This window comes from Chenopodium quinoa, unplaced genomic scaffold (assembly GCF_001683475.1).
Source record: "Chenopodium quinoa cultivar QQ74 unplaced genomic scaffold, ASM168347v1, whole genome shotgun sequence".
NCBI lineage: Eukaryota > Viridiplantae > Streptophyta > Magnoliopsida > Caryophyllales > Amaranthaceae > Chenopodium > Chenopodium quinoa.
The window spans coordinates 22,115-49,459 of NW_018744907.1; the positions used below are offsets into that span (position 1 = coordinate 22,115).

The following is a 27,345-nucleotide window of genomic DNA, read 5'->3' on the forward strand; positions in this document are numbered from 1 at the left end:
CCCCATGCCCCTTATGACTTTTCGGCTTTTCGGAGCCAACTTGACCGTATTGAGACAGGGAAAGGGAGAGTGGAGGGCATGGTGCAAAACCTAGACTCTAGGTTAGGCACTCTAGATAGGAGTCTTTGGTACTTATATGGACTACTCTTCAGTCCATGGTTATGGGGCCGATGCTCCTTTTGGGGGGATGGGGGGAAATGTAGACCCTAACTACTTTGCAGGTGGTTCGGGCTATGGTGGTGTCGGTACGAGCCATGGAGGTGCTGTCTCGAGCTATGGAAGAGTCTATCAAAGGATGGAAGAGGATGATGATAAGGAGTAACTTCTCCTAGCTACACTCCCAAGTCAATGAGGGCATTGCTTGATTTGGCTTGGGGGGAGATATCTTGTACATATGGTAACTCTTTCTCTCTTTTCTCTATTTATTGCTTTCTAGTATAGATTTTATTGCTTTCTAGTGTAGTCTTTATTGCTTTCCTTTATGAAAAAAAATACAAAAAAAAAAATTGAAAAAAAAATATGTTCCAATGAATTGTAAATCATGCTTCCCTGTGTCTCATACTTGGAAAATATTGTTTTGATTCTTGGTATATGATAATGAGCTTTGTGAATATGTTGATCATGATTTGAAGTTTATTTGTTTGGATGCCTAAACATGCGTCAATTTTTCCAACTATTTGTGAATATAGTGCTTGACTAGTTGATTTGGTTAGGAATTGTGTGATAGTTCCTGGTATGTCAAGGAATTTGAGTATTGGTTTGCAACTATTAGAATGTTTGTATGGCTCAATATTATGCACATTGAGGTGGACGAAGGCATTTGTTCTCTTAGGTAGCTTTCAGACGATATTAGATACATTTGTTCCCTTCTTGCTACCCATGTTGTTGATTGTGCCCTTTTTATTGATTATTTAGCCACATTACAAGCCTATATGAGCCCCATTGGTTACTAGTCCCAAGCTTGGCTTGGGGGAGCTATTAGTTGGTGAGGTGAGGGAGTTGTGGTGTGCACTCTATTTGCACAATGTGGGAATAAAAGAAGAGTGATTGTTCTTTATTTTTATGATTGGAAAAAATATAGATGGTTTGTGTTTCAAAGTTGAAAATTTCCAATGTGAGATAAATAGAAAAAAAGTGCAAAGAAAAAAATTGTTTCAAATGTTCAAATGTTCTATGTGAAGGTTGCTCAAGAAAAAAAAGTTCAAGTTTGAAAAAAAAAAAAAAAAAAAAAAAAAATAAGTGAATATGTAAGTGTTGGAATTGTTGTTATGTATGGGATTGCTTGGTGAATTTTTGTGGAGTTAAGTTGTGATTGGAGATGTTTTGGTCATTACTTGTTTTTGACCTTGGGTTTTATTAGGATATGACTCCCTTAAGCATGACTTTTCTCTCACATTTTCCTAAATTTATCCTACCCTTTACCCTAGCCTTACATTACAAGCTTTAAATACCTTCCGACCTTTTTGCATAAGACAATCCCAAACCCCACCCCGTTGAGAAGTGCAAGGTTCGCTGTACACCTCGCCTTCTCCGATCGAGACTATGTCTAATAGCGCCGTTATTTTTACTAGGTGGGGTGAAAAGGACAGAAGCGGGAAGAAGATGAGAAACAAGTGTTTCAAGAAAAGGAAGGATAAGAGGAGGTTCAAGTCGGAACACTACCCTCTCAAAAGGAAAGCAATCTCAGATTTGGACCTTGTCTCAATTCAATTTATAGAAGAAATTGAGGATGATGCTGATTCTCTCTTGACTAGGAAAAAGAAGAAAGGGAAGGGCCTTGACTATGGTGGTCCTTCAGATGTTGGGCCGTCAACATCCAAGAATGGGTTTGGCCCTACTTTGTCTTTTGATTTTGATGCTTGTATTACTCTTACTTACACAGGTGATGGGCTTGCGGTGGTTGACCCAATTCAACCACCTCCTCCTCAGTGATTGGGCTATTATAGAATTGTCGGGGTATTAAAAGTCCAACAACACCGATAATTCCAAAACTTAGAAGGCTTGTTGGGTCTTTTGTCCGGACTTCATCTTTTTAGCGGAAACGAAAAGTAGTTCGGATTTAGTTTTTAATCGCTTAAGAAGTTTAGGTTTTAATTTATTTAAAAGGTGTAGACTCTAGGGGTCTTAGTGGTGGTCTTTGGTTGGGATGTAAAGATAAATCCCTTTTTGATGTAGTTTTTACTTGTGTCAATTTCCTTGTAATAAACTTCAATGATGTTATTAATGGAAAATGGAGATTGATTTTGGTGTACGGCGAACCTTGCACTTCTCAACGGGGTGGGGTTTGGGATTGTCTTAATCAATGGACAAGTCCCACCCTCAATTTATCAATCATTGTAAAAATAACGGCGCTATTAGACATAGTCTCGGTCGGAGAAGGCGAGGTAGCTTCCTTGATACCAGTGATTTCAAAGTCTAATTTCTCAATTCGAGGTCGTGCTTGTTGTTGCAGATCAGTCTGGGCTTTAATAAAGGCATCAATAGGAATTGTCAAATGGCAACATAGGGCCAAGGGAAGTTAGAAAGCAAAATCCGTTGGCTCGGCTTACCGCAATAAACGAGAAGGCGTTTTTATTGTAATTAGCTAAAAATAATTGGAGGCTGCCACCGCTAAACCGAAATTCTAATAAAAATAACTAAAAGCTCTATTTTTAGAGTGAGAAACTCTCTTCTAGAGAGAGAAAGTGTTTATGTGTGGTAATTGTTGTATTTTTTTTTATTTACTAAACCACCTTTTAAGTATCTAAATTTTTTATTGCATCACCCCTATTTCAAATCTAACTGATTGTATCTCAGCCATCCACTTCCAAATCATCAACCATAGCAAAACCTTCCCTTCCATCTCAACCACCACTTCTATTACCTCAATTTAGGGTTTGAGAATAAACAAATACTACAATTTAATTTTTGTAGCAAAATTAGGTTTGAATTTTTAGAGCTTTACTCAATTTAGTCATGCATTTATATAGAGGGAAGAGTCAAATATTTTTAAGGGTGAAAAAATACATGATTTAGGAGCGAAAGACACAAGTTAAATTTTTTGTCAAAATTTGAAATGGGAGTGATGTAATCAAGAATTTAGGTACTTAAAAAAGTAGCTTAGTAAATAAAAAAAAAAATATATATATATATATATAAAAGGTGATTTTTTCAAAAAAGTTGGACAAAAAAAGTGGAATTTAAAAGAAACAAAATAATAAAACATTGAAAATAATATCATTTTAAGTCAATAGCGCTGAACAAGAGAAGAGAGAACCATATTCCTATAAAGATCGATTCGACAGAAAGTCGGTAGGCAAAAGGTTGTGCTTTAAAGAGAAGAATGCGTTCAAATCTTAAGAGTTTGTGTGAAAGTAGTTGCTTTTGTTTAATGATCAATCTTAATAGACTTCAATCTATCCCTTGATGGATATTATAGCATGATTAAACTCTTAACTTACCAACGATACATAAACTTATTGCTGATGTATAGCTCACGAAGCAAGCAAAGTGACAATCAAATCCAAGTAGATGAGAGAAGCCATGCCTAAGAAAGTCTACTATTATTATACACAAACTTGTAACAGCTCTAATTCCTATGAATGACGGATACACAGCTAAACGCAGAATAAAACACACGGAACAGCAGAAAAGCGAAAAAAAAAGAATTATCATGTACATAATTTGACCGCAACATGTTATAACTTCTACCAATAATGAAGTTGCAACTGCGGTTCAGGTCTCCTTTGAAGTATATGGAGTCGCAGTGGCTGTTCAAGCGCAACAACCACCACCTGGAGGAGACGCTCTTTGATCTTGCTTCTGTTTTAAGACATTCCTTTTTCCCACATTTGACCCTTCCTCCAAGAGACTTGGAACTTCCATAATCTGTAAAATAGTCAGCAAAGTCAAATTTATCCTGATTCCTCTAGTTCCATACAAGTTACAGTAAATTTGTTAATATATACTTCATACTGGTTAGAACTTGTTCCTTAAAAGTTTCCCTATTGGGTGGGATACGGGAAGAGGATAAATGAAGAGATCCATTTAACAAATCAAACTTTTCGAATGCTGACACATTTTAGGAGGAAAATGCTGCCCTAAGCCCATCCCTCGCCTTCTCCTTTGCTAATCTCCCCACCCATTCACGCTCCACAAGGTCTTGAGTAATTTGGTAGAAGTAACACTGCTAATACCCGAATCATTTGACTAGAGGTCTAGAGCATGTTGCCAACATTACTGCTATGAGGGCTAAGCCTCCAATCAACTTTTCATGTAAAATTTAAATGGAAAACTCACATTGTATTTACAGCATAAATGAACCAAAATCAGAAATAATCATGTACGCACCATAAAAACAATTAACCTAAAGTTTTATACTTTGGTAACCTAAAGTTTTATACTATGTCAAGTTTTGTAAAATGCTTAGTTTCAGCTTCAGCCAAAGTATCTAAACTTACCAAATATGGAAAGAGAATTAGAAAAAATAAATTACTTCATACCCTCTTCCTTGACATGTTGACTCATGCAGTCATGCCCCTATTAATTGTTTTTTCTTCTGTGTATATAACACTCCACCTCTAAAAGTTCTTATGTTAACTATGCACGTTTGCCCAATGTAAGTCTTTGATCATTAAAATCTTATACAGAGTAATTGCATATTAACAGTAAAAGTTATAAGAAATTGATATTCTTAAAACAGTCAACTCCGCATGACTTAAAATTGTACGATTCTAAACCAGAAGAACTTCTAGCGTATCTTCTAATTACTATGTTAGAATTATTATGTTATGAAAGAGTAAGTAAGACATTTTTAATCTAAGTATAGATCTTGAGCATCACCCCCTTTTTTCTAGGACAAATAAAGGAGAGATAACAGAGTTAAGTAGCCAAAATTATAGAAATTTTAGCAGCCATCTTACATACTATTAACTTTACAAATAAGCCCCTAATACCAGTTTTGTATTGCTTTTTCCATGTTGACACACCATGATTAATGTTAAATGTAATTACAACTTTTGCCGACCCTTATTCAGTTTCTATACATCATAATTTTAACACAAAGCTAAATTCCTCTACCCTACAATTGACAGACAGATTTCAAGTGACCATTTTGGTAGAGTTGTGACTTGAATATTGCAATAATACACAATCACATGAGGTTATTTGGGGCATTTTGAAGTGACAAACTATTAACAACAAGGTTAAGTCAAGGTTTTATGTGCATTTACATGGTAGTTTTATGCAAAGGATTAGAAGAGTAAGTGAAGGCACAATTGTTCCAAGTCCTGTGCTTATATGGACAATTATATGGGCAAGGCTTCGGGTTGATTTATGCTAGAAGAGTGAGTAAGAAAGTTAAAAGAGTTTGTACAAGCTAGATCTTGAGCTAGTTTCTATTTTACAAGTCTCTATCCACTCAAAAAAATTTAATTCCTCTACATACCCCTCTATATGAAACTTGTTATACTAAATAACAGAGAAATAAGCTAAGCTGGAATGTGGGGATTTGAACTTTGCAAATAGTTACTCTGAATATGTGCAAAGTTGCTTCGCAAGTCCCCTACCCCCCCCCCCCACCCCTTCCTTCCTCCTCCTCCTCCTCCCACGTGCCTAATTAAGCAGACCATCCAACTATTAAACACCTCCCATGGATAGCGGGACTTTCTGGGGGTGTAAATGTATCTAACTAAAAAACAGTAAACATGATCAATTCCTAACCTAAAGCACTAAACTTCCTAAGAGAAAATAGGATATATATAAGTGCATGTATCCAACCAAACAAACACTAAACATGACAAATTCCCGACTTTAGAGCACCAAAATTTCCAAGCTTGATCTATAACCATGGAATATCAAATGTAAGTGGAACCACCAGCAATTGTACAATTACCGAAAGACAGTAGGCCATCTTATATTCATGATATATACATATGAATTTTAAGCACAAACTAATAATTTCAATATTTTGAGACACACTATCAAGTCCAAAAGACCTACACTACGGCACTTAAAAACAGAAACACTTTTAAGATTAGAAAATATATTACCTTCAAAGCAAGCTCTTCAAAGCACTGTTCCACATTTTCTCGAGTTTTGGCGCTGCATTCAAGAAATAAACTACCTAACTGTTGTGCAAGAGCAATCCCTTCTTCCCTAGTCACAGCTCTTTCCGAATCCTAAAGTAAAAATCAGCAAGAACAGTGAGTTCCTAATATCTAATAAGCATCAACCTTTCAAAGGAAATACCATTTTGGGGCAGGAAAAACTCTACTTCTAGTAAATGAATGGATTTAATTTATAAAACAATTTCGTCCACTTCTAAAAAGGACCGATAATATCAAATTCAGAAGTCTTCCTTTGAATTGTTAATTCAAAAAAGTCCTAAAGATCAATCTCAATGCCACACAACTTATGATGCTAATGAAATACCAAATCATCAACAATATCAACAACTGCACTAGCCTCCAATGTAGAATAGGAAACAGCTATGTTAGCATAAAAAGACTAAGCTTTTACTTTACTCGAATAAGATTCATCAGAAAATAGAGTCTTGGCTAGGAGAGATCAAGCACTTAGTAAAATCTAATGTATGTTTTGTAAATGCTGCAGTACAAGCCCTAATATTACAAAAATGAACAAAAAAAATTCAAGAATGCATAGAAGTATGGATAAACAGGATATACCTTGTCAACTTTATTTCCCACGAGCATCTTGACACAATCTTGATTAGTGGAGTAAAGCTCAACTTCTTTAGCCCAAACATCAGACAAGTTGGTAAAAGTTTCTCTTCTTGTGACATCATACACTAAAATGACAAAAAGGTAAAGACGTTAAAAGGGGGAAAAAGTCAAAAGGAGGATATGAAAATGTTCTACATGAAAAATCAGCCAGCGGTGATAAGAAATGGTTTTGTCAAGCAGTGCTTATGAAATGGATGATGCTAGAATTAATGGTTAGCTAATTTTTTGCACTGACAACAAAGTGCAAACACTCTGCTGAAGCATATACTATTCAGCTATGTACCTTTTCCATGCTCGCTATAGCAACATATGGATAAGTAGACATAAGATCAGATATAAACCCAATTGCATGTTCTGAATACAGTGTGAACACTTGCATAAATTTGGATTCATGAAAAGCTAAAATGTGAGTGATGAGAAGAGAGGCCTGGAGAGAAGAAAGTATCATTCCTATAATCGAGTCCCTAAAATCTAATACAATATAACACCAGCCAACGAGCACTACTTTACATTAAATATTTGGCAAAACAAATATACTTTAAAAAAAAGCTAAATGACTCTTGATAGAGAGGTGTGCCTAACAACAATTCGAAATGGATTAATCTAACAACCCCCCCCCCCCCCCAAAAAAAAAAAAAAGAAAAAAAAAACCCTCATCTAATGGGAAATAGAATCATGACCTATTGGCTTCTTGTAACTACTTATAACAATGACTATAATCTCAATAAACTAGTTGGTCAAATGATCATACATTCCGAAATAGAACATACCAAGAATAATCCCTTGGGCACCTCTATAGTAGGAGCTTGTCAGTGTTCTGAACCTCTCCTGACCAGCTGCAAAGGCATACATATTATTAGTAATGCTCTTCCAAATTGAAGAATAGTTCAACGTTGGAGTTTGCGATAAATTTTCAACAAAGAGTAATCACGGAGCAAACGATAAAATGCATGTACATTAAGATAAGGGATGGCTAGAGACTATAAGCAGATAAAGAATAAAATTCACAATCCTAAAACTAAAACTCATCTCATTTTACGATCAACAGCTTTTCTCGATGTAAGATGGCCCAGAATTGAGTCCACTTCACAAATATGGGCCTGGACTGCACCCATCATCATATACAAACCACTAAACAAGTCCAAATAGGTTCCACCTTAAAATTATAGGGCTATAATCAGAGTAGTCCATTAGCCTTATAAAGTAATAAACTCTCTCTTATTGTATCAATGTAGGGCAATTTCATTATTTACATGTGTTGTTTGGGGATATAGTTTTACAAAGCTTCAACAACCAGTCAACACCCAATCATGCAGTTTAAAAGTCTAAATTAAGTGATATCTTTCTCTCTAGTTACTACATTCTTATGTCCATATAATCGAGATATAAAAAACAGATGAACCTTAAGATATGGAGTAAGAAAGAAGTGCATTGTGCAACTAGTTACCACTTACCAGTATCCCATATTGTAAGTTTCAACTTCTTCCCACCAACAGTGAGCGTCTTGATCTTAAAATCAACCCCTACAAAAAGTGAATCAACAACCAAACTTAGCAAGCAAATCATAATGGCAATGGCAAATTGTCAATAAAAAGAAAGACACATTGTTCATTAAAATCTATCCCACTTGGTTTTCCCTCAACCAAAATTATGATATTGGTCGCGATTGCAGTTCAATTGACTAAATACAAGATACCTATTTCCGTAACCATTTATCATTGTTATAAATCACGAGTGTATTCAAAGATAGCTTAATTTGGGTTCGAAAAAATAAAGTAAAATACACTCGTGCAGGTAGAGGTACGCGGGTGCACATTACACCTACGAATTAGCAACGGTTTACACCAAGAAACCAAGATTACATCCGTTGTTGATCACACAAAACTCGAAATTGGAAGAAAAAATATATAAAAATCTGAAGTAGTCGTAAATTATTAGATTATTGGTCTTCAATTAAATTTCCATTGTTTCAAAAATAAATAAATAAATAAATTTCCATAATTTCATGAAAATTGGGCTTATTAAGAAAAAACTATATACACTATCTATCATACAACCTTAGATATTTTATACTCATCAATCAAACAACATTAATAAACTACTTCGACCCTCTTTATGTTAGTTGCGCTTTCTATTTCGATTTGACTAAGTAGGTAAAACTATCTACTCAAATTAAATTAAATAATATTACATATAAAAATTTTGATGAAAGCGAACAATTAACGAAAGTTGTACTATTTTATTGAGTAAATTATCTGGAAAAACTATACCAAAAAACAACCAATCATCTCAATAATTCAAACCTTCAAACACAAAATCCAGATCCACAAAAATAAATAAGAAAAACTCCAATTGTCGGTGAGTTTGATTTAAATCAAAATTCAAATTTAAAAAATCAAAAAGGGAAATTACCAATAGTAGGAGATTGATCGTGAGTAGAATTCGAAATGAAAGAAACAAGCAGACTACTTTTGCCAACTCCAGAATCACCGATTAACAAAACTTTGAATGATAAATCATAATTACTACTTCCACTATTATTCGAACTTGAACCCATTTTTATTTTAATTTTCTCTCTCCTTTTGCTCTTCTTCTTTGTTGCTGAGAAATTCAGACTTCTGCTTTTATTGCAACAAAAAGATCAACTTTAAAAAAAAATAAAGAAGAAGAATGTTATTTTATTTTATAAATTAAAAACGGGAAATTCGTTGCTTTGTAGTTCTGTTAAGTTGAGAAGAGGAGAGAGAAAGAGTGGTGACGTGGCGTGTTTGGAAGAAAAGCAGCTGGTATCTGAACAAGGAAGAGACAGAGGAAGATGAAGGAAGGAGGGAAGGTGTTAATTGTTACGGTGCAAAATTCAAAACCCGTTATTTTCGAGGCGGGGTCTTTTTTGTTTGGTCGTTTGGAGTTTCTTTTATTTACTGCTTATTTGATTTTGACGTTTGGACTACTTAGGTTTCAACTTCCAAGCTTAAAATGGGGATTGGGGGGAGTGTTTAGGAATACTCTAGCCTTATAGGTTTCTATATTTGAGTTTTCTAGAATTTAGATTCCTTTTACTTGATGACAATAAGATTGGATTTGGAGAGGGTTAATTTAAATTAAATTGTGGATTATATAGTAACAGGATGGCTTAAGATGATCAAAATTATAGGAGTGATTACCTTAGAATTTTCATCCTAAAAGGTGTTCCGTAGTTAGTTGAACTAAACCCGAATTACTACATCATCCCACTAAAATTGTCTTATTTGTTATTTACTTAGGAGTTGATTCAATTGAATATCATGTGTTCTTTTTTGGTTTTTTCTGTGATTGCACCTAAATTAACAGATGGTCAAATATTGCATAAATTAAAAGGTGAAAACCTAATGAAACATTTTTATACTAACTACTGTAGAAAGAAGAGATTACATTCGAAATTGACCCGACCTAACCAAATTCTCCATAAAGTTAATGTGATAAAAATACGTGTACTGTACTCCGTCACAACAATGTACCTGTAGCCAGACATCATTATACTACATAAATAAATACAGATTATGAAAAGAAAGCAAAATTAAACCAAAAACAGATAATGAAGATTTTGCAATCGACAGGTTTGAGGAATGAGCTAAGTAATCATACGAATGACTAAAAAGGAGCAGGTGAAGCATGCACTTTGGATAATCCAGGTGTTTGAATGAGTTAGGCAATGCTGTCATCATAAGTAGACTTCTTAATTTTTAACAAGTTAAGTACAAGCTGTTTATGGGGTCAATTTCATCTTCATTGGCCCATTTAGGATGTTCCGTTTTCAGATATTTTTTCATTTTTCCCTCCTTTGTGGTTAGAAATTTATAATAAATTTTAAATTTTGAATTCTTTTTGTCCTAACCTTATTTTGAAAATTTATTTTGGAAATTAGAAAATACTTCGTATAGGAAAAGAAGAATAGAAAAATAGATTATGGATTACGGATAACATTTCACCTTATTTCTTACAAGTAGTTACAAATTTATTTCCTTTTAAAGCAGTTACTTAATTTTATATGTTCCTAAAAGATCTTCTTTTTTGATATAATCCTAAAAGATCTTCACATTTTGAATTATGTGTTCAAAGTTAGAAAGCTTTGAATTAATTATGATTGGCACATATTTTAAAATATAGTTATATGAAATTCTATTAAATTTTTCTCAAAATTTACTTTGATTTTCCAGTAACATTTACGGTGTATAATTTTTGTAATATGAAACTTAGATTTTACTCTCTCTATTTTTAAATACTTGTTCTATTTTTTCTCCGTGCGCGGAGTTATAGGAAAAATTTGGAGAAAGTAATAAAATATAGAAGTAGTGGGGTTAGTGGAAGAATAGAAAATTGTAAAAAAAAACAAAAGTAGTTGAAAGAAATGAAGGAGAGAGAATATTAAATTAATAATGTTAGGTCCACTTGTTGTGAGAAATTAATTAAATATTGTAAGAGCTTTCCAAATAAAGAAATGGAGCAAACATTTAAAAACGGTCGAAAAAGAAAAGTGAAACAAGTATTTAAAAATAGAGGGAGTAATTGCTAAAGATTGTTAGAGTTTGCACATATAGCAAGGGTAAATTACTTTCAAGAACGGAAGTAGTTGTACAACCTCCGGACTATATTACTACCTCCGGTCCATATTACTCGCAACTTTGGAATATTTTATATCTCACAAATAATACCCTTAAGTTGCGAGTATATGCAACTTTGGGCGTATTATTTATGAGATATAAAAAATTCCAAAGTTGCATATAATAAGATCCGAAAGTAGTATTTTAAATGTGGGTATATCATTATTTCAAATACTTTGTACTTTTGTAGTTAGATTTAAAATCATTTTTTTCCCCTTTCATAGCAGTAGGGAGTGTAGGACTAAATATATTTTCCAAGTCAACCCCTTCCAAACTCTCTGGCCTTTCGTGAATAAGTGAATTTGCAACGTTTTTCATGGCAACAAAGGGCCAAGCCACTGTTCTGGTGGGTTCGCCATTCCACCCCATGATGATGTACGAAGTTAAGCGCATAGCGGCACACACACAACAAACAAGAGGAAAAATTGCAAGCAATAACAAAGGATAATTGGCAGTGTAATTACGGAAAGAAAAAAAAAAATCGTCCATCCTTCTCAAAAGATTGTTAATAATGATATTTATCCCAATGTTTAACGAACCTATAATAGTACAATCTTATACAAGGCTATCATGAAAACAACTTCGAATCTAGTACAAAATTCCCAGACCAAAACTACTGTAGATTCAATTACTGGCCCATGTTGGGAGGTGGGGGTGGTGGAGCTTGCATCTGTTGACCAGGGAAACCTTGGGGTGGAGGAGGCGGTTGGTTCCCCATCGAGAAGTTTGACATTCCTGCACTCCCAGTTGGGGGAGGTGGTGGAGCTGGAGGAGCACCAGGAGGCAAGGGCCTCGGACCATTGCCCATTGATGGCGGTGGAGGAGGTGGCGGCATTCTTGGAGGATTTCCAGATGGAGCACTGGGTGGAGGTCCTTGTGGGGGTGGAGGTCCCTGCGGGGGTGGAGGTGGAGGAGCATGCGGAGGTGGGGCAAGAGGCCTTGGTGGGACCCCAGGAGCAGAAGTGCCATTTGGTGCTGGAGGAGGTTGTGGTTTGCTCCCCTCTGGTGGCTTGGCCTTGAAATATAACTGCAACTGCAAAATTGCACAAGAATAAGCTCAAAATTCAGAACAAATTTGAGAATTGAGATAACCGCAATGTTGGTTTGGACGTACTGTTTCCCAATTATACTTGCTAGTTGCTATAATGCAAGAAATGGCATCTTGTGATCTCGTGAACATCTTCGAAGAAGAATATCAAAGTGAAAAGAATTTAAAAGTTAATACTAAGTACGTCTTCCGTTTCTTTTTAGTTGACACGGTTTTACTTAGGTCACTATTCATATAATTAACTTTAACCCCCTTTTGTGATTTATATTTAAGATAACACATTATGCGAGATCTTTTCATAATCGTCTCAACATCTATTTTCCAAATACAGAATACCCAATTTTTATTATTGTTGTTGTATCTAATCAAAGTTATTCACATTTGCAATTATGCATTGACAAACGCGCCTAAAGCCCCTAAAAGAAATGTGTCGACGAATATGAAACAAAGGAAGTATGATGCAAGAATTTATGGCATACCGTGAACATCTTGGAGTCGGGATCCCAATGTGAGAAGAATTTGGAGGTAGACTTGTCAATCTCTGTGCTAGGAACCTGAATGCACAAGCAATTAATATAAATAAGACATCAAGATTACTACGAGTTTTACTTTGTAATTTGTATGGTTTGACAAAGATTACACGTCATATAAAATTTACCTTGAAAGCTATAATTTCATAAGGCTCTGCAGCAAACATGAGATATTGGAACCGTTTGTCAAAAGCTTCAACCCTCTATTCAAGAAGTAAACAACATTAAGATAAGCAACAATTGAAAAATCTGTAGAGTTCAAAATTTCCAACATATTGAAACTTACCTGCTCAAAGGAAGACATAAACCGGTGCCTTGGCTTTGAGTTGTCCTCAATCTCAGGATACTCTATCTGCAATCACATAGAAAGATATCAGTATCTAAATTTATAGCAGAGTACTAGGTCCATAAGTAAATTCTGCTAATAGCAAGCATGAATTTAGCAAGTACCTGGAAAAGAAGAGACCTCTGCTTTGTCTCGGGATCAAATTGCTTAGTTACTCGGTACCCAGGTCGGCCAATCTTGACTACAAGAATGAGAGAAAAAAAAACTTTAGACAATTACATATGGTACAAAACCATTAATCAACCGAAGAGAATGCTACTAAGCACTACCAGTTCCACATAAAACACTAGCAAAAAAGTTACGCAGGAGGCCGCATTAGGTTTCCCCTACAAGAAAAGAAAGACCGAAATCAACAATCCTAACAACCCACAAGCTTTAGGATAAATATGAGTACCAACAAGCTTATGTATATTCAACATAGTCACTTTAACCAATACAGCTGAAGAAACGAAGGCCTCAAATTAGTTGCCCAAGTTTTTAGTAGGCATGCAAATAACTCCAATATGCTAAGCTTAAATCGGTATTAAACTTCTGTAGTCCCTTTGCACTTAATAGCAGTTTAAATTAAAATGTAACATAGCTATATTCCCTCCATCCAGATATAATAGTCGCGTGTACTATTTTGGATGCGTGAAAAGTTGTCACAGCATAATAAGACTTTCAACATACGAAGTACATGACTTGAACAGGGTGATGGATAAAGGGAGAGAAGGGCCCAACCACACAAATACTACTACAAAAGGTATTTTGTTTGTATCAAATAAATCCTTAGTTTCGAGAATAGGATGCTAACATTTTCCAAGGACAGAAGTGTAATATGGTCTTTCCAATAAGCAAAGACACATGGCAAATTAAGGCATCAGATTTCAACATTAAGTATAAAAACATATGTTCTGCTTTGGATTCTGCTTTGGATTTCAAATAATATACTGTTTAAAAAATAATAGTGCAAACAATTAATATGTAAGGACAACAAAATACAAGCATCTTTTCAAAAAAGGAACCACGTACAAAAATATAAGCATGAATGCCAAGCACATGCATATCTGACTCTAAACATAATAATGCCCATAAAAGTGAAACAAATAGACAATGTTACAAGCATCATTCAACCTCAGATATTGCTACTCAAAATAGAGATGAAAAAATTAGCAAAAACCTTTCTACATAAGCATCTTTCCAGAAAAACCATAATTTTAAATTTGAAAGGGCGTGTTATCGCCAAATAGAGAACATGATGGACCAATTGAGGAAGAACTGCGCTTCACAGTTGTGGTTAAAAGTTTTCAATAATATAGCTAGTTGGACACTATAATATGAAGATCACAGCATCACACATCACAGTACAGCTAACAGCATAAAGCTACAGGGGAAGGGCTCCACTCTCCTTAAAAAACCATGTAGATTCACAAGAACTTGAATGACCATTCTTCCAACTCAAACAGACACATGAATTATGACAGACCTCAAGATAACAACATAATCAATTATTCGAATCAAAGTAAAAAGTTTACAAAGTGTAACAATCATAGACCTGTGCCAATAATTAGCTCATGTAATATGCTGAATCACCGTTTCCCAGGCATCATGAAGCCTCACTTAAGACGACACAGACATCAACAATTAGCCATAAACTATAAAACACTAAAAAAAAATAAGTAAATCTAAGTATCTCTCGATTCCCAGCCTTTTAATACCTATCTCTCAGTTCCCCCTCTCTCAGTTATAAATTCTTCTTCAGTTAACTCCAAATACATAAGGGTAAAAAGAGTCACTGAATTCACAGTGTCAAGAGTTTATTATAAAACCCATGCTTTTTAACTCACACACTTTTTAAATTTTTCTAACAGTGACAATCATTTTGCAACAATAGCTACAACTATAGAAGTAAGGTCCAAGTCCATCCTGGAACGAAGGATATCAAGGAAAGCCAGTTGGCTGAAAGCCTGAAATTGATGAATAACCTCATATCCTGATTTATAAATCTTCTTTGATGCGGCTAAATGCTACATGATACCTATAAATTATCTATCTACTACCCAAAAATTGGATACGATCGTATGACAATATTTGATTTACCTATTGCTAATAAATTTCAAAATTTAATTAATGATGTCACCAACGATGCTCTGGATTCCAGAGTAAAATCACAAAAGACTCGTAAGTTGTTACATTTACAGGAATACTAGACTACTTCCCACTCAAAATCCCCATAGGACACCAGTTTATTGATCCTACTTCGGCTAAATGTTCTTCCCCATGATTGGTTATTGATATAATAATAGTGTATCATAATATAATTGCAGACTAGAAACAAGATGCCAACATTATGCTTTCATTATTGAAAACGAAATTCTCTACCCATGACCCATTTTTAGCATGTATCAGAAGTTGCTTCAAGTAACAAAACATAGACAAACAGTTTAAGTAAAAATTATCAGAAGTTGATAACGTCTCAACAAAATTTTAGCAAAAGTATCAGAATTGCTACAAGTAACAGAACATAGACAGACAGTTAACCCTAGCTCATGACAAAACTCTATTGTTAACACATATAAAGCAGGAAACATATAGTTGATGCAATAACAATATCAAACAGTAATCTAACTACAGAAAGGAGAAAAACACACATACACACACGCACACACAATGTCACAGACATCGCATTACCAAATCTGGTGACATGTGTTCTGAAAGTTACCAAGATCCAACACATACAATACTTTCGTTTTTAAAAGCTGTTAAACTTTCCGTTTCTAAAGTTCTTGGCCCCTTTCACTTTATCCCATTTTTGTCAAACCCCTTGTACTACCCTTACCCCTAGGGACGGCAATTTTTCAATTTAATTCAAATTTGACCGGTTAGGAAGAAACAGGTTCAATCTGAATCCGATAAAAGGAATTCCTAGTCTGAGTCCATGAAAAATAGTCCGGGTCCGGATAGGAGTCGAGTCGAACCTAGACCCTACACACTTACACAGCCCCTGTCTTGGTCTGATCCAAATCCTACCTGCTACTAAATTTTTAGTCTAATAGGTCTACTTTTCTCCACTTGGTACTTTCTGCCCAATGCCACCTCCCTCTTTTCTCACATATCAAGTCTTTGATCTTTAAAATTTAATTAACCTTCGGTCCCCAACTTTTTCCTCTTTGATTTTTTTTTTTCCAATCTTTAACTTTATAATCCAGCACCTACCCATTTACCACATCAACACTCTCTCTCTCTCTCTCTCTCTAAATCTCCAACTGCCTAAATTTGTGTACAAATAGTAAATATTAAGAACTACATCAGAGGCAATAGATAAGGAGGATTATCCAACCACAACAAAACTAGAAGCTAAGAAAACTACTCTCATATTGTTGACTTCTTGTTCTCCGTTTCCTTAATAAACTTTTCAAAAAAAGGTATTCCTATGATGAATCTTTGCCCCTTTGGCCAAATCAATTTCCCCAATTAATATTCTCATAGAGTAGATTTATTCCACTGTGTATTTCCATGTGTTTCACTCATTAGACCACCACCATGAAGAGAATAGCCGGGGTTTACTTTTCCTAGAATTTCAAGCGAGGCTAAAGAATTATAGGGGATAAAGTATTGAGAGACTACAAACATGGGTTTGGGTACTTATTACTGAAGATAAAATGAACAGATAGGGTTGAAAAGGACCACCCATATATCATGAAAACATATGTTGCTTAAGACATGGATATGAATGTCCAATACATATCTGAGCAATCAAGTAGACAAAACTTCCTCAAGATATTGCTTAGGACACAACACAGGTGTTCTTTTCAGCAAGAAAGCAAGTACTACTGCAGTAAGATAATATCTAAAAGGATTTTAAAAGCATTTCCATTTCTTAAAATATATAAAAACATGGAGCTGATAATATTATGAGTTTGGAACCCAAAACATGGACGCTGACTTTCTTTTTTTTTTTACTAAATCTGTGTAGATACATGAATATAAAATTCCAACACAACCCTGGACCTCTATCATTCCCGGAATAGTAGGTCTATTTCATATAAACTGATTGCACTCTTCTATACTGCTACTTTTCCATTAATCTCGTCTTGTGCCTTACAGTATATCATTAACTCATCAAGTGTCCAATTGTAAGGTGACTAAGGTAAGTGTTGGGTATGGAATCCATACCCTTATCTTTGTCCAATTGTAAGACATGGCTATGACACCAACATTGACAAGTTAGAGTAACACAGATAAATAATACTCCGTTGCTAGTAATGCTTTTACCATAACTATACTCAAGAAAGTCCAATCCCCAATGCTGCCTGAGTGCCTGACAAATGTGAAAATGCATCAACCAAAGAGTGAACCCAATCCCTTTAAGAATCAACCAGAAGCAAAACCCTCGAAAACTCTTCCCTTGCCTCCCAAACATAAACCCTTTCCCTTCCTTCAAAGAGGTTCAAGCAAAGTTTTCTCTTATAAATCAGTATCAACAAAAATAGAGCCTGAAAAACCCTAAAAAACTTCTCTAAATCCTTTCTCTCCAACAAAATTCCTCGAAGAAATTCCCTTACAAAGTAATTACATTCAACTCTCTAAGCTAAACTTCAAACCTCGCTTCACAACCCGAAAAATTAAACAAAATTAACAACTACCCAATTCACCATATATCACCAATCTTCCATTAATCATCTTAAACAACAACTAAACCATTACAAAAAGACAAATCCAACAATCTGCTTAATTTAATCAGGTCCACAAATAAAACCACAATTAGGAAAAATGACAGAAATTAGAAAAAAGAAAAGAGAGAAAGAAAGAAACGAACCAGTTTTACGAAGATTAACTTTGCGTTTATTAGGCTGAGGTTGAGCAGGAGCCTCCTTAGCCTCACGCGCAGCTCTCTTAGCCAAATTAGTCTGATGCCGCTTTCCTTGGGTATGAGCCAAGTAGTTACCCTCATTGTTGTGCAATGTCAAACACAGCTTACACTCGTAACTGTTGAAAAATCAAAGAATCCGCCATTAAAATAGGAAATTTGAAGGTTTTGAAATAGGTAATGAAGAAGAAGGAAGAAGAGAAGAAACCTGCCGAGATGATTGCGCATGAAATAAGGGTCTTTGGCGAGATCGATGGTCTCGAGGGCGAGACGACGGAGACGTTCGCGACGGTCGATGGCTTCATTCTGAGAAGTGGCGGCGCCACCGCTTCCTGGCTTCGATCCCCACTCTCTGTCCATCTTTCTTCCCTTCCTTCACTTCTTCTACGAGTAATCCTAATTGTCCAAACTTATAATCTCTTTTAAAGGTGATAATTTCTCACTGTATGCTTTTTTTAGTTTTTTTTTAAAAAAAAACTATTGTGTACTCCAAGTGATGCCCTAGCTGCTAACTAACTTGTGTACTTCTTGCTTTAATTTAACAATTATGTTGGACTATTTATGTAGTTAGTGTCTAGTAGTTCGGGCATTGTCTTAGATATCACTTTTTATTTTTACATCATATGTATTTATATTTTAATTTTGTGAAAAATAAATGAATTATATTACCTCTAATTTACTTAATAAATGAAAGGAATATTATAACATTATGCAAAACTAGAAACATTAATAATAGTTAGTTGAGAGTTGAGATGGTAAATATATTACATATATATTACATATATAGGGGTTATGGGTTCGAATCTGGTTAAAAGTATATTTTGTTTTGTTAAATGAAGTGGCTAGCTTACGTTGCGCATATATGTTGGATGATGACGGACATAGACACACATACTTTGAAGAGTGTCACGTGGCACCATTCCTTTAAAAGGAACACCTTTTAATATATAAAATATAAATTAATAAGTTTTGATTATTCTTCCACCCTTTTTTTTTGTTACAGTTTATATATTCCCTCCGTTCCAAAAGTTCGACCCTTTTGGCCTAATTTTAGTCCCAAAATAATCAACTTATTTGCATTAAAATACCCACCAATTTACAACAAAAGTTGTGCAAAATTAGCTTTCTCATATTAAATTTTGTTTTTTCATTTACTATTTTTACTTTCTCTCTCTACTTTTTATAAACCCCATGTAAATTTAATTTTCCAATATAATTTAATTTCTTTTTATTTAACTTTCTTAATACCCGCGAAATCAACCCAAAAGGGTCGGTTTTTCGGAAACGGAGAGAGTAATATATTTAATGAAAAATAATTTAACCATACAGTGTGTATTTGGCATTTCGTCATTTCATTAGATCATACATATCATATTAACACCCATATTATTTAACATTTTTTTATTTTTCTTAGTTTACTAAAATGTTCTTATTTAAAAAAAAAAAAAGGGTTGAACAACCCATATAATAGTATGACAGTAATGACACAGACACAACAGTCGGATGAACCGATGAAGTGTCTATGTAACTTAGGTCCATTGAGAAGAATTATTAAGGTTTTTTTTTTATGTACGTCCAGACGTCCAGTGCCTATTTGCATGATAATTTACTTTAACTATTGGTATTGTGGTACCCATTTTTTTGACTAATTAAAATTAGAAGTCAAAATCCCACATAAGTCGATAATTTGACTAAAAAAATTAGAGTCGCCACTCTATTTTTGCCCGAATAGAAACGTTCTTTTTGTTTATGATCGTTTTCAAATAGAAAATAGAAAACGACATTGACTCCATTAGGTGAGGCACTATATAAGTATGGTCTTAGAAAAATTAGAGATCTAGGTACGGGGTATAAGTTAGGAAGATCGAACGTTTGGAACTCGTCTCTTCCTCTGTTCTGACGAACAGGCTCTTACTAGTACGTTGTTAATTAGTTATGATTATTCACATACTTTTCCTTAAACTAATGCACAAAAACATGAAAATTTCCACATTGTCAGTCACACTCAAATTTAAAATAAAAGTGAATTAAATATATGGTGGGTTTGAGCATTAAAGTTGTCCTACGTACCGTTCATTGTGGGATTTGAATCCACTCCCGGATCAAACCCTACGTAGTTCTTACGAACGTCCATTTATACATGGTCAAAATTTCATAAGAGGTTTCAAGATGGTTTATATTTTATTTTTTTTGGGAGAGGTGGTCGATCCGTATAGGGTCATTTGAATGAGGCTGAGCAATTTTGCTTTCAAGATGGAGGTCAATTTATCAAGTTTGAGGAAGTCACTAGAATCAGCGACACCATAGGAGTTTCTTTGAGGAGAATGATTTTGTTTGTAAAATGCGTTTCAATTAACGACTTTATTTAGAGTTGACCAACTTCTAAAAAGAGATTGTGTGGGCTTATTTGAGTGTGCTAAAAAGGGAATTTTATATGGTATGAATCGAGAAGAATACGAAGGAAATGTATTTGAATTGTATGAAATTAACTTATGCAGAATGGACATTCCATATGGCTTAAATCTAAATGATAGGTAGTATATATTGAAAACCTTAATCATGTTAGATTACGTAAGCGATCTATCAGAGATAATTGCAGCAAATAGATCATCTTATAACCTATCATGATTGAATATTCAATTTTACCCTCTTATTTAAATATAAGCCATAAACCATAACTCGAAAGATTTATTTTATTAATGAAATGATACAAGCATGCAAGACCATATTTTGCTTAATTAAAAGTTAGTTGTCTCTTTATTAAGAAACGCATAAGGAAATTTTGCTCTTCCGAACGGTGATGGAATTAAAACTTAAACTAGATTTATTTAAAAAGTATAAGACATTCTATTCCAAACTAAATGAATTATTTAAAATGCTCCTTTCATATAGCCATAGGATGAAGAAAACCTTTTTTAAATAAAAGTGTTAGTCTTAAAGTGATACATATGTGTCTCTTTTTTGGATTAATATTAGGGGTGGAAGTAGTTTGGACAAAAACCGAAAACCGAACCGAACTAGAAATTCGGATCAGTTTTTTCGGTTTGGATTCGGTGCCAAAAAACTGAAAACCGAAATATTTAAGCCCATCGAGATTTCCAGTCCAATTCCCCTACATATATATAGCAAACCCTAATTTCCTCCTTCATTTTTTCTGACTTTCGCCCATCTTCATTCCTCAGTTCCTCACCAAAACCCTTCAGTTCCTCAGTTCGTCCCTCATCACCTCACTCCGACCACCATATCTCAGTTCATTCCTTCAGTTCCGGTGTTTCCTTGTTCGTATCTCAGTTCCTTCCGTCAGATCCGGTGTTCGTACTCCCTCAAATCCGCGGCGCGCCACCACCTTCCTCCGCCACTACCTCTCTCAGTCACTCAAAGGTAAGAATTCTTATTTCATTCCTCTTTTCCTGCTTCTCTTCGAATTATATTGGTGAATTTGATGTTTTATTCTGTTTGAATTGGGAATTTGATGTTATATTCTGTTCGACTTGGTGATATTCCTTTGTTTCTAACTTTCTTTGTCAATTGGTGAATACTATAATGATATTTTGTTATATTATGTTTGAGTTAGTGAATAGTTGTGTTCGGTTCGAAAAGCATGCATATATGATGTTCTGTTATGTTCAATTGATTTATGAGCCTTAATTTTGTTGATTGATTTTCTGTTTTTTATTAGTCCCAAATTTGCTGTTATTGTTATATATCATAATTAATACTTTAATTTAATTGTTTTGGTTGGGTTGTTCTGTATTTTAAGTTTGGAACTTTAAGTTAGATTATATGTTGTTCTGATTTTTAAGTTTGTTGTATTATATGTTGTTCTTAGGTGTTTATATGAATTTAAGTTTGATGTATTCAAGCTTTTTTACTTCTCTATATATGGCCATAGTAAATCTTTCAAATATCAATGCCTTAGTGACATGTATGTTCTATGCAGTATAAACTCTTTGAAGGTTTGAAGAGTTGAAGATGCCGAAGCTGCCGCCATTATGTTGAATCTGTTGCTATGTTGAAGCTGCCATGTGCCATGTTGAATTTATTAGTTGAATTTTATTGCATTTTTAAGACTTTTGTAATTTGAAAATTTATTCTAATGGCTGGTCTTTTTTTTTTTTTTTTTTTCTATTATGCTATATCCTAATTTTGGCAAATATTAAGCTATTTTAAGGGCCAAAACAATAGGCCCAATTTTTTAGGCCCAAATAGACAGCCCAACAAATATTCGTTTTGGATTGGATTCATTTCTGAAAACCCAATTATTTCAGTTTGGATTGGATTGGATCCAATCCATATTCGGTTGGATTCGGTTCCAAAAATCCAAAACCGAAATAATTCGGTTTGGATTCGGTTTGGCCAATAATCCAAACCGAAATCCGAACTTTCACCCCTAATTAATATCAACTTGAGGCATTATAGCTTCCTCAAATGACTTAAATTAAAATATTTTTTTTAAAAAAATACCAGAGGTATATATAATAGGGTGACACAAATTATATAATAATGTTCATTCTATTCTTCCTTAAATATCGTAAGGGTTTAAAGTGTCTCTAATATTTCGGACACCATAACTCATGTTTTAACGATCGAATTTGCGCATATGATAGGTCTTTGGAAAGGTACACAAGTCTTCTATAACATATAAAAAATTGGGATTCATCCAACGGTTGAAATGAATGATAATGAATTTTCTGTAACAACACTCCGGTTTGGGACGTTCATGGGGAATTGGGTGATAATGGTCAAAGTACTTCGAAATTAGCATGATCCTTTTAATGGTATGTTAAGGACAAACATTCAGATGCTCTGTAGAAAATTCTCCTTTTTTAGAAGTCATTTGATTTGCCAAATAAAAAAAGTATTCTTGGTTGGGAAAAAAGCCTCTAATCAGTTTGACATTTTAATACCTAGTATTGTCAAAATCATTAAAAATAGAGTATTCATCCTATGAGAACATGTGACCGCAATTTATAAAGCTTAAGGAACCTAATTTCTAGGTAGTCAATTCAAATTTTATTATTAAAAAAGAATAGGGGTGAAAGTAATTCGGATTAAAATCGAACCAAACCGAAAACCAAACCAAATTAGTAATTCGGTTTGTATTTTTTTGAATTCGGATTGGATCGGATTGGAAAAATTAAAAAATATAGATTACAGATTGGATTCGGTTTGGGGTTTAAAAAAACCGAAAATCGAATTACAAACTGAATTTCGACCCAATACTTTAAACCCATTTTCTTTTTCAAAGTATCCAACCACTTTCCCCTTTCATATATAAACTTAAAAAAAGAACCTAATTCTCAATTCTCATTTCTCAATATCTTACTCTCTCACAAAGAATGTAGTTAACATGGAATGATTGTAGGAATTTTCAGGGTGAAGTTCGAGTTTCAGATTTGAATGTTGCAAAAGAAGGGAACAAATTTCGGTTTGGATTGGATTCTAATTTGAAAAACCGAATTAATTCGGTTTGGATTGGATTGGATTGAATTTTAATTCGGTTTGGATTCGGATTGAGATTTTCGAAACCAAATTAATTCGGTTTGGATTCGGATTGAGATTTTCGAAACCAAATTAATTCGGATTGGATTCCGTTTTGGCTATAATCCAAACCGCAAACCGAACTTTCACCCCTAAAAAAGAATGTTGGTCGAAATTGGAGAATGGACAGACCTGTAGTAAGAAATTTATGGTATTACTAAGCCTTAATGTCTGATTTTTTGTGGGTTGGTTAAAATTTATTTTTATAAAATTCCAAGTCTCATACACTCCTAAATACATAAAGTTACTGTAAACATTTTATTTCTTAATTTTATTATGAAAAACGATTTTTTACATAATAAAAAATAAAGTGGTCGAAATTGCTATCTTGCTAGAATTCCATCATTCATTCTTTGGAGATTCCTTATGCATTTTGTACAATTATCATTACTTCCATTTCATACTCTACATAATGATGATACATACAAGAAAAAAATCAAACAAACCATGTATACTCACTCTCAAACTTACTCGCGGTCAGTCAAATTCTACTTGGTTTCCAAATTAGGAAATTGGCACATATAATGCCCTATGAGGTTATGGAACACACAAAAGTAGAAAAGTTAGTAAATGTATGTAAAAAACAATATGAAATCACAAATAAAAAGAAAGAAGATATTACCTTTGGCTTTGAGTAGCTATCTTGAGGAATTAATCAAGGTAATGTTAAAATGATCGATTTAATTTTAGGCCAAGTCTTTCTACAATATATATATATATATATATATATATATATATATATATATATATATATATATATATATATATATATACCGAAAATAAAAAAATTTTATTACTTTTTTTAATCTAATAATAGTGCTGAAATAATTTAGACTTCTTTTATGAGTTTTTTTTTTTTTTTTTTAGTTGTTCTCTTCGATCTTTTTTTCCGTTTTTTCTTGTGAAGAGTGGGGTGGTATATATATGGGAGCAAATGGGAGCTAAAATACAAAATACAAAGAATATACTGTTATACAAAATAAATACCTACGAATACAAGAGTTAGGTAGAAATTGTAACCAAAATTCGTCTTAATGAGGTAGAGGACAAATAGAATAGCCTACTACTTTATGTAAAACTTAAATACTATTGACTGAACAAAAGACAATATTATTAATGACTTAAAATAATTAAAAGTACCAATATAATTTTAATACAATGGTTAATTGGTACTACTTCCATTTGAATAGTGTATTTCCTTGTGCTTACTCTTCGTATTTCAGACTTACCATTAGCAGAATCACACTATTGCAAAACCAACTTATCAGAAAATAACAAGGAGAAAAATGTTGTTTGCTATTGATTGTGGGTAGTCATATCACCTTACCGTTTGGGAAGAAACACAACTCAGTGATACAACGTATTGTCATATCACACTATTTTCTGATTTTCGTTGCTAAATTACCAACATGGCTTACCGTTTTCTTTTTCTGCAGAGATTTGACATATCAAATGAGTGGTAATGGCAGAGGTATCTTTGCTTAGAGTCACTCTTTCAATGTCAAATATTGACGTCATTGCAATAACCATGACGAGAAATAGCATGCATACTTACACTTGTTATTTTTTATTGTATGAAACAGAGAAAATATGACTCATGAAGGTACAATGGTAATGGTGTTTTGGTGGGAAGTTGAAAGGAAGGAAGAAGATGAAATATGAAGTAGTAGTATTACGTTATTAACAAAGCAATGCAAAATGGTGGAACTAAAACAAGTTATAATAATAAAAAAAAAAAAATACAAAGGGAGCCGTGACTTATGGCAATTGCCAATTACCATGCATGCATTACATGCATGTTTTGTGTTTTAGTGATTGTCATTTATTATTATCTTATCATTGTTATTAAACCGTGACTTTAGCATTGGTAATTGTATGCATGCATATTTTCATGCACATTTTTAAATTCTTTTTTTTTTTTCATTAATTAATTATATATTAAAAGGTGATTGAAAATATTAGAGTAATAATAACAATAGGATACATGAAATCAGTAGTGCTAAACTTCATCCGGGTTTAGAGAGTGATACTATAAAAACGATCACAGTTTTAAAATTGTACAGATTAAAGGGTTAATATTTGATACTCTTGACTAGGATATGTCAAACGACATAATTATTACATACGTCAGTGGTAACAACATTGTTTTTATTTTATTTTATTTGTAAAAGATACACTTACTACTATTATAGACTAAGCGGTTACACAATTGGGATATGATAAGAATACGGATAAGATTTATCCCCTATAAGGGAGATTTCCCTTATCCGAAATCACCCTTTACCCAAAAAAAAACACACCCCTTGCCTTTTCCTCTTCGGTTTCCATGGCTCCCGGTAACCAAAACCGTCAAGCCCCATCTCCGTTCGACGAGCATTTTCGAGTGCAAAATTTATATTTAGCTTTGATTATGGCGTTAGTGGTGCTACTAATGGCGTTAATGAGTTTCATAATCATGAATAAATGACGACTTGAAGTTTCCGGCACGAAGTGTACAAGGTTCGAGTTGTGCTACAAATTAACCTCGTGTTTTGTTCGTAAATTAGGAGTACAAATTGTAAGGGTTTTGTATACTCCAAAATTATAAATAAACACTACTTGAATTTGTCTCTTATGTCTAATTATTGCGGTTGTCGTTAGCAAAATTAAATTTGTTATCATAATTATGAAATTACACGAAATTTATTAGTTAATTGAAAGTTAAAAAAAATTTATGGAAAATAGGGGATCAAAATTTGGTGTCTACAGGTATATAGGTGATTAATGGATTATATGTTATGTAGCTGTGCAATGTTCAAGATTTTAGTAAATCTACTTTTTTGTTTAGCAAGAGAACATAAAAAAAATATCGAGTTCTACAAAAATAAATGTCTAATAAATTTTAAGTATTGGGACAGATTGATTAAATTAAACAAGACATCTCACAATTACATAATTCTTGTACTCCAGTAAAATTAATTAAAAGCCTCTTTAATTACAAATAGGAAAAACAAAAAGAAATGAAGAGAGTAAAAGATGGATTTAATTATTGAAATAAAACTATTTATTTATATATAAAATATTAATCAATTTAGAGAATTCATGAGACTGTTTTAAGGCTTTTGAAATCAAATAGGGGCAAATATGTAAAAGAACATTTTTTTTTGGGAATATAAATGTTCCTATGTTATTCATAAAAATTACAAAAACTTTTGTATACACCCGGTTTACATTAATATTAGTGTATATCGAGCAATATAAGGGTAACTTGTAGCTTTTTTTTTTTGGATAACTATAAACCTAATATAATTTTTATATAAATAGACAACAAAAAAGTTTTATAAAGGTGATTTAATTACATTCAATCACTAATAATTAATTTTAGTCATTTAAAATGTAATTATTTACTAATAAAGTGTAGATAATTTTTATTTGTAATGGGTTACTTTTATGCATATGGATAACTTTTATTCATTTTAGGGGTAATTTTCACTCTATGTTATTTTTATAATGAATGTATAATAATTATTGTACACCTGATTTTTTTTAAAACTTTGTTTTATCTTAATATTATATCTCTCTACAATTACTGCATACACCTATAACATTCTAAAAGAGAAAACATGCTTTGGGCTTAAAGGGTATTGTTACAGTAATCTATTTTCATATAATTCCCTCTATGTCCCAATT

General features: G+C 33.5%; 2 protein-coding genes and 1 long non-coding RNA gene across 3 annotated transcripts; 1 reads left to right on the top strand and 2 right to left on the bottom strand.

Annotated features, from left to right (window-relative positions):
- Positions 1-3,380: 3,380 nt before the first annotated feature.
- Positions 3,381-9,735, bottom strand: LOC110706152 (ras-related protein RABC2a-like). The gene is made up of 6 exons (XM_021884056.1): positions 9,135-9,735; positions 8,177-8,245; positions 7,493-7,558; positions 6,666-6,787; positions 6,030-6,158; positions 3,381-3,867 (listed from the first exon to the last, which is right to left on the bottom strand). Exons 1-6 carry the CDS (start codon positions 9,277-9,279, stop codon positions 3,754-3,756), a joined length of 645 nt encoding a protein of 214 aa, XP_021739748.1. The 5' UTR covers positions 9,280-9,735; the 3' UTR covers positions 3,381-3,753.
- Positions 9,736-11,802: 2,067 nt separating this feature from the next.
- On the bottom strand, positions 11,803-18,543 carry LOC110706153 (splicing factor 3A subunit 2-like). The gene is made up of 7 exons (XM_021884058.1): positions 18,344-18,543; positions 18,085-18,254; positions 13,391-13,467; positions 13,227-13,292; positions 13,069-13,143; positions 12,890-12,964; positions 11,803-12,395 (listed from the first exon to the last, which is right to left on the bottom strand). The coding sequence occupies exons 1-7, from the start codon at positions 18,493-18,495 to the stop codon at positions 11,991-11,993; spliced, it is 1,020 nt and encodes a 339-aa protein (XP_021739750.1). The 5' UTR covers positions 18,496-18,543; the 3' UTR covers positions 11,803-11,990.
- Positions 18,544-21,264: 2,721 nt separating this feature from the next.
- Positions 21,265-22,341, top strand: LOC110706149. Its single transcript, XR_002508244.1, has 2 exons — positions 21,265-21,516; positions 22,076-22,341. It is a non-coding gene; the product is annotated as an uncharacterized LOC110706149 (long non-coding RNA).
- Positions 22,342-27,345: the final 5,004 nt, after the last annotated feature.